Here is an 8,003-nt window from a genome sequence, read left to right on the forward strand (position 1 = left end):
GTATACTGTACACTCACACCAGCACCCAGACCCTCGTCTCTCGCCCTCATGCCGTTGTGTGGTATTGTTTTTGGAATTGGAGTTATTCAATGCAGCCGCACGACAATAACACGGCCATGGGACTCATGGTGGCTGAGAAGTGGCAGAGACAACAATAAACAGTCCTCACACAAGTAATGAGTCCCATGACGGCGCTTCCTAAATAAAAGAACAAGGCACAGAGACGGAGAGTTCCCTCGAGCTCCTGCCATCCCCCTCCAAACAAGCTCCTAAGCGGGAAAACTGGGAATTTACCAACAGAAATAAAATAACAATTACATCTTAGACCCCCCCCCTGAATAATTCATAAGTCGTTGTTTGTGGCGAACATGTGTGTTTGAAAGAAGCCAGGCGATCCCTCAGAAACAACACAACTGCTCCAGATTCGTTGGCCTCGAAGTTGAGGACTGGGGAATTTAACAAGACTCCAAAAAAGAAAAAAAAAAAAAAAAAACAGCTAATAGGTTTCAACTGGGTCGAGGTCTGGTTTAGGGAACGACTGAAGCTCAACAGCGCCACGCTGTGGGCGAAAAACAGTGCACAACAACTCGACGTACTGGGGTTTCTTCTCTTTTATTTCAAATAAACATTTGCCACAGAGCAGCAGTTGCATCAGCATCAAATGTATGAAAAAAAAAAAAATGACGCTGGCTCACACTTTGGCAGCAGCAGCAGCAGCTGACACATAACAAGCCAGACCCACATTTCCATTCCTACCAACAAAAGCACACAGATAAGTACGCCGTGAGCAAATAAAGTGTAAGACAATATATACCTGGGGTTAACTGTGGATCGCGTGCAGTGGATTTAAGCGCCTGCAGGTGATACACACCGAACGACGCACCTCTAATTTGTGCGAGGTATAATAAGCGGGCTTACATACGTGTCTGTGCTGTATTAAGTTCTTGCAGCAGCGTATATGAAAACACAGGAACACGGGGGGCCCGTGGTTTTATTCACCGTCTGCCCCTTGCTGGGACCGCTTCTTGCCATATTTGGGCATGTGACATCTGAGGACCCACATTGGTTTTTCAGGCTGTTTATGTAACTGTTATTTATCACAAAGTACACAGTAATGTATTCTGGGTTCGACACTGTAAATACTCGGTGGCAACTCGGCGAATATTGAATCAGTTCACCTTTCCAAACACCCATTGGTCAATTTAGAAATATGTTATAAATATCAACAACAAAAAAAATTTAAAAAAGAGAAGACACCCGATCCTCATCCGAGTTTGTTGACTCGCGGACGTGTTTTCTTTTCAAAAAGGGGGGACAACCACTGCAGTCGTCAGTTGCTATCCCACATTCTCAGTCGTTTTGCAACTCAGGCTTGGACGGCTTGTGCCAACACGTTAAGGCACTCCATTCGGAGACCGCCTTAAAGACTTCCTCGTGACAGCGGAGCCAATTTTAAAAACGGCTTTTGACTGAAATAAACAACTGTCTCGCACTACTGGTGCGTCGTAAAAAGTTGCCTCGAAGTGGATCCGAGGGGGCCGTTATCGGATTTCAATCTGGATTAAGCCCTAAGTAGCATTTTGGCAACTTAAAACGTCAAATATGGATAGTTGTTTGTGTCACGGTCCCTCCCAGACTTTTGGGGAGACACGGTCCAAACGGGAATCGGGCAAATTTTCTCGTCCAAGGCCCTAACATGGGGGAGTCGACGTGAACCTCCCGTCGGCGGTTTCATGAAGAAACCAGCCCTCGTCCCAGCCATCCCCGATTTTGGTCCTCTCAGCTCGTCTCGGAGCACGTGCCAACACAAGTCTCTTCTCGGTTCGGCCGGCCGTTCCGCGGATCACACGTTGATGTTCTTCAGCTGCTCGTACGTGAGGAAGAACTGGGCAGTGAGTAAAGGAACACAGGCGGTGGAGAGGGGGAAAATGTTTTGGAGCAAAAATGTTGCCGTTTTTTTGCACATCAGCTCAAAGCCTCCTTTGTTACCGTCCCCTCGTCTCCTCAGCATCCCCTGCTGTAACAAGTCAATTATATCATTTCATCTTTAAGGCCTGCTGGGAGCATGATGTGCATGTGCTTTCCCCTGCTCAGTCATTTTTTAATCAGATCTTGGCCTTTGCAGAAAGACTCTGATAAGAGTTCACTCTCCCCACCTTTCTTCCCCCTAACCCCACACTGAGGGGCCCCACTTACATCCTCCCTAACTAGGGGCAATGGGGTACTGAGGCAGCATGTCACAACGTTACATAACAAAGTTAGCCAGCATTAAGCTAAGATGTCCACCACCGAAGCACGGCATGGAATGCAGTACGTCACCGACAACGTTAAAGAAGTTACTACTTTTCCCGGCGGATTTCTCCAGCCAAGACGACATTGCATCACCGAGGATATATGTAAACAGACGGGTGCGCTAATGAGACGGTTAAAGGATACAATGATATTCCAAGGTCCCAGGCGGAGCCAGTTGGGAAAGAAGCCCTTGTAGAGGGCCATGAAGCCCTCGGAGCGCCACGTCTGAAGAGATAAAACAAATGTGTTAAAAACCCACTTTGTCTCGTTTTCCTTTTGATAATTGTTCCCGAGTTGCCTGTTGTTCTTTTTTTAACTGGGACACTACGGTTTAATATAGAGATTCAACATTGCTACTAGAGCCCGCCCGACATATGGGTTTGCCGATGATATCGACTAATATTAGCCTTTCACAGACATATCGATATGTTTAGGGCCCCACCGATATATTGGTCCGGCTCTAAAATGTGCATTTATTTGTTTACATTTTAAGTCAAATAAATGATGTTTTTTTTAATCTTAATTCAAGTTCGATATATTTGGTTGTATTTGTGTTTTTTAAAATTTATTTTTAGTTATTTATAGTAAAGTTTATGGTTAAATTAAAACATAAAGTCTCAAATAAATGACTTTGTCATAAAGTTTTGATAGCGAAATCTCAGGGATCATTGAAAGATTCAAATATACATATATAAGCCGATGTATTGGTATCGGAAATGTTGTACTCCATAATATCGATATCGGCATAGCCCCCCAAAAATACATATTGGTCGAGCTCTAATTGCTACATGTATATTGTATCAAAAGATTTAATCATTGATCGAGCCAAAAAATCTAAACGAACACATTAGTTCGTGGCATTGCACTGCTGATTGTGACATCTAAATATCTAATACACAAGGTTGTTACATACTTTTGGAAATCAAATGTAATGCTTTCTAAAATATTCAGTTATTAATAATTAAAATGACCATTGTTTCACTGTTTTATATTACAATAGTCAAAGTGAACTCAAATGTCAGACTGAAGATCAACAGATATTATTTTTAAAGTAAATCTTGTGGGTCAATGTGACAATATTATACATTCTCATATTTGGCTCTGTTTTAAATTGAAGGCCCGTCAATTTTTAACATTAGACTTTTTTATGACATTCAATTTTAAAATCCACATCCACGTAATTAGTTTGACACAGTCGGCTGCTTTTATGTCAAAATATTTGTACAAATCACAAAGATACTTCCTGTGAACGTCTACCAAAACCATCTATATTGCGTGATGTCTATTTTTTCCGACTGACCTGCAGTAAACAGTCCAGTGTACCCTGGTACAGAGCTACTCCTCTCTGGTTCATCAAACGCGTCCGGACAACGTCGACTGGGTTCGAGGCCAGAGCCCCGGCCAGACCGCACACAAAGCTGGACCTATCGGGGGCCACAAAGCACAGAGTCTTTTTGTCCCATGGTTGTATCCTTGGTGTTTAACATCAATTTCCATGGTGTGTGTGTGTGCGTGCGTGTGTGTTTGTGTGCTGCTGCAACAAATTACAATAAACACCATTGCTTCCTACAAGGCTGAAAATGTCACAAACTTGAGTTAAAAGCCCGTGGGGTTGAAGAACTATTGGGCATTAGAAATATTTAATGGTAGTTTCATTTGTATACAGTAAGTGCCATTTTCTCCAAACGGATAATTATACAAAGCGCCGGAATGTCCAAATATTCACACGTCATCTGCTGCGATAACTACGCACCTAAGCCTTTGTTGGCTGAAATACAAATGTTGCCGCCCTGCGCCCGAGTCCTCCAATATCCAGAAATACAGCATTATTTTGAGATGGCAAATGCTTCCACTGCTGAACATTGTCTCAAATAAAGCACTGCACTCTGCTGCAAATGCAGAATGTGAGCCGCCAAGGGGAGGTGAACATTTGGGTTAGCGGAGAGCGTTAATTCCACCTCTTTCGAAGAGGAAGTTGGTGCGATTCTAGACTAGCATTTGTGATTCTGCAGGTGATTCTGAGCAGGAATAGCAAATTTACACACTGGACAAACTTAAGACTAACTGATACATAACTATAACTGAAACTTCTGTTTTGTTTAATCCCTTTCTAACTATAACATTGTGACTAGAAGTGTATTATTGGCCTGTATGTGACTGTCCTTTCTTCTTGCCTGGATCCACATTTGCGTATATGTCAAGCCCTTTCCAGCCATGGATAACATCCCACAAGAGAGCGAAACGAGGAGATGTGCAGCAGGTTAGGTGGCAAACTTACAAGAAGTGAGTGTACACGGTGTCCCCCATGTAACCCGACAGGATCAGATGCTTCTTGGTGATGTCATAGACCGGCAGCTCGACACCGACCACGATGGCTGCCCTCTGAGCCGTCAGAGAGACGCCCTGATCCCGAGAGAGGGGAGGAGATGGTAACATTAATGTTTACCCACGAGGGCAATGTGTTAAGACTAATCCAGTGTTTTTCTGTACCTTCCACAGCCCTCTTGTCCCCTCCTGCTGGTAGATGTTGATGAAGTTGCCCATCATACTGCCCTGGATCACATTTCCCTGAGCCTGCATGCGGATCTGGGAGAGAGGAGGGAGGCAACGTCCACAAACTTGAACTCGAGACAATGAAGAATGCGCAGCCGGCGTGGAATGCCGTCGGCATTTCAGCAGCAAGCCACGCAGACTGTGCAGACTGCTGGTGAACCTACCAAGCACACATGCGTACTAGTCAATATCCCACTACACCACGAAGAGGGGGTCAGCTCGGTGTCCTGAAGCTTTTTGTCTTTCCTTGCTTCCTGGAATTCTATTATTTTCTAATGGCTGCCGTCAACAGATCAGCCTTGGTTTCCTGTCCATCTCTGTGGTGACTTGGCGGCCACAGCTAGAGCGGAAGATGAAAATGTTCCAACCCACATCTATTAGTCTGTTAACCCCTAATACACACTGTGTAGCTGCGTTCAGACATGCACTGAAGTCTGTCAATTTTCCTGAAATTTTATGGAGATGTCCACGAATGTTGCTACAGACATTTCTGGGAACTTTTCCTGCAAAGCCGCCAAAGTAAAATTTCCCCGTAGATATCCCAGTGAGCCCGTGTCAGAAGACGGCGGGAAAATCTGCAGAAGATTCACCGTGCGCTAAAAGGTCAAAGCCCTCGCCTGAATGTTCTAGAAACGTTCCTATTGTGATTGTGGGGACAAACTCCTGCTGCGTTCTCAATATGTGAACGGCAAACTCTGGGGAAAAGTTTGTGTGAATTGAAAACAGCTTATTATCCTAACAAGGGTGTCGCAAGAAGAAACCTCGAAAACCATTATGAGAGCAGATAGGCATGTGCTTGCTGCGCACACACACGCATCACATTTATGCACTCATATCGTTTGCAGAACACTATGTTAAGCCTTTGGGGCTCCGGCCTATAAATAATCCACAAGTGGGTTCCTGAAAGCACCGCGATGCCCTTCCCTCTACTAGGCACGCTACCAAAAGCCTACAGCCTGGAACTGTTAAGACTTTTTGAGAAAGAAAATATTAAGTTATAAATTATAAGTACTTGTACTGTCCTACATAAGGGTAATTATAGCCGTGTAACAGGACATCGACAGCAAAGTTGAAAGACAGCTGCCGTGTTTTTCTGCACACCTAAATGCTGCTGGCGGTTGCGAAACATCACCAGACCTCCTCTACTGGTTTTTGACGGCCGTCTTATTAGGGGAACAACACGGACCAAATGCATTCCTCGTGTGTGTGTGTGTGTGTATGTGTGCAAAATGCCGAGCTACCTTGAGCACGTCCGTGGGGTTGGCAATGGAGGAGGAGATGACGCCGGAGAGAACGCCGCACGCCACATTAGTCAGCAACGTCTCGTCTGAAAGGGGAGAGGAGCGGTGGGTGGACAGTCATTTGATACTGTGCATCAAACAAAGTCTGTCCTTAACTTTACAGTGATTCACAGAAGCGCAAATGGTCACAGCGAGCTATTAGCGTGGAACTAGGGAGACCTGTTTGACTAGGTCACATAAAAGGCATCTGTGCCTCCCCCTGTACCCTTCAACAGGAATGTGCATGTGTTGAACGTGAGCAGTAATGAGAAAGAGAGAGAGAGACACTGGGACTCACCCTCTGGCCGATCAACCAGCATCCGCTTGAAACTCTGGTATGTGCCAATTTTGATGGTCCCATAGGAGGCCTGGCGCAGAATGGCCGGAGCGATTCTGTAAAAGTCACGTGTATTTTTATTACCAGATAACAACAGTGGCTCCGTGGGCTCTGAAGACACACACACACAGATGTCCCAGCACACAAGAAAAGAATAAGTCCCTGAGACAGGAACAGATCTAGGGCTGCAACTAACGATTATTTTCTCGATTAATCGATTAGTTGATTGGTCCATGAAATGGTGAACAATGTCTTTTGTTTTTGTTTCCCAAACCACAAAGCTCATGTTTTGTTTTGTCCACACACCAAATATATTCAGGAAGCAAATGAACCAGAACATATTCACATTTGAGAAGCTGAACTCAACTCAAAAATGACAATTTTGACATTCAAACAAATTATCAAAATAGTCAATTAAGTAGTCGATAACTAATCGATTGACTGTGGCAGCTCTACCCAGACCCCCCCACACACACTGTGTAGTGTCAGGCATGCAAAGGGGGGACGATGGCTGATGCAAACAAGGAAGTGTGCAAAAAAAAGAGAAAAAAAGGAAGTGCAATAATTTGTAAGAAATACAAAGTACAGAAGGAGTATGATCCTACAACGGTCGTCAGGCCTTAGATAGTTGATACAAAGTTTGCGAAGGGGGCAAAGACGTGGAGACCACAACACACACACACACACACACACACACACACACACACACACACACACACACTGTACCCACCCCGAGTACAGCGCGCGCGGCCCCTCCTCCCGCACGATGCGGGCCATGGCGTGCAGCATGCCCCTGTAGCGGATCTCTCGGTACTTGCTGTCGCCCACTTGGCCTTGGACTTGGAGACGCGTCTTCGCCAGGTCGATGGGGAAGGTGCCTGCGGACGGCGCGAGAGAGACAAAGCGGCCTCGTCAGACCGTAGAGCCCACACACACACGCAGGACACTGAGAGCATCATCATTCGGCCTCCCCGCCGCCGCCGCACACGTCACTCACCGCACTCCGCCGTCATAGAGGCGAGCCCGCCGAAAACAAACGGCTGCCAGTTGACGTTGGACATTTTTCCTTTTCCCTCTCCAGCCGTCCGCCGAGTCTTCGGGGGGGGGGGCAACTCCAGGAGGCAGACCTAGCGCCAGTACACGGTCCGCAGTTACACCGCCGTCTGGTGTCAGTCACTACCGGCGTGTGAGGAGCTCAGCGCCGCGTCACCGCCCTCCTCCTCCTGCGGCCGGTCTTGGACGAAGCTCCGCCCCTCGGCGCCTTTCCGCTCCCCGCCCACGGCCTGTTGCCGAGCAACCGTGCCAGACGGCAGAGAGGAGCTAATATCGTAAACGAGGTTGATTGTGCATTTCCTCGCAAGAAAAACATTTTCATTTCTGAAAGGATTCTGTGGAAGCAGCAGACAGAAAAAAAAATAAGAAGTTTCACATGGAAACATTTGGGTACAGTCACAAGCTGATACATAAACTGGATAAATAATTGGCAAAACAATCTGAAATTCGATGTAAATGTAGTTTTCTATATTCGTACGTCTCTCTAT

General features: G+C 45.9%; 1 protein-coding gene across 1 annotated transcript; it reads right to left on the reverse strand.

Annotated features, from left to right (window-relative positions):
• Positions 1-593: 593 nt before the first annotated feature.
• Positions 594-7,701, reverse strand: LOC118311317 (kidney mitochondrial carrier protein 1). Its single transcript, XM_035635079.2, has 9 exons — positions 7,460-7,701; positions 7,193-7,340; positions 6,424-6,518; positions 6,087-6,172; positions 4,783-4,878; positions 4,571-4,695; positions 3,593-3,716; positions 2,437-2,517; positions 594-1,885 (listed from the first exon to the last, which is right to left on the reverse strand). Exons 1-9 carry the CDS (start codon positions 7,521-7,523, stop codon positions 1,844-1,846), a joined length of 861 nt encoding a protein of 286 aa, XP_035490972.1. The 5' UTR covers positions 7,524-7,701; the 3' UTR covers positions 594-1,843.
• Between the last annotated feature and the right edge of the window lie 302 nt (positions 7,702-8,003).

The sequence above is a fragment of the Scophthalmus maximus genome, chromosome 5 (genome assembly GCF_022379125.1).
Source record: "Scophthalmus maximus strain ysfricsl-2021 chromosome 5, ASM2237912v1, whole genome shotgun sequence".
NCBI lineage: Eukaryota > Metazoa > Chordata > Actinopteri > Pleuronectiformes > Scophthalmidae > Scophthalmus > Scophthalmus maximus.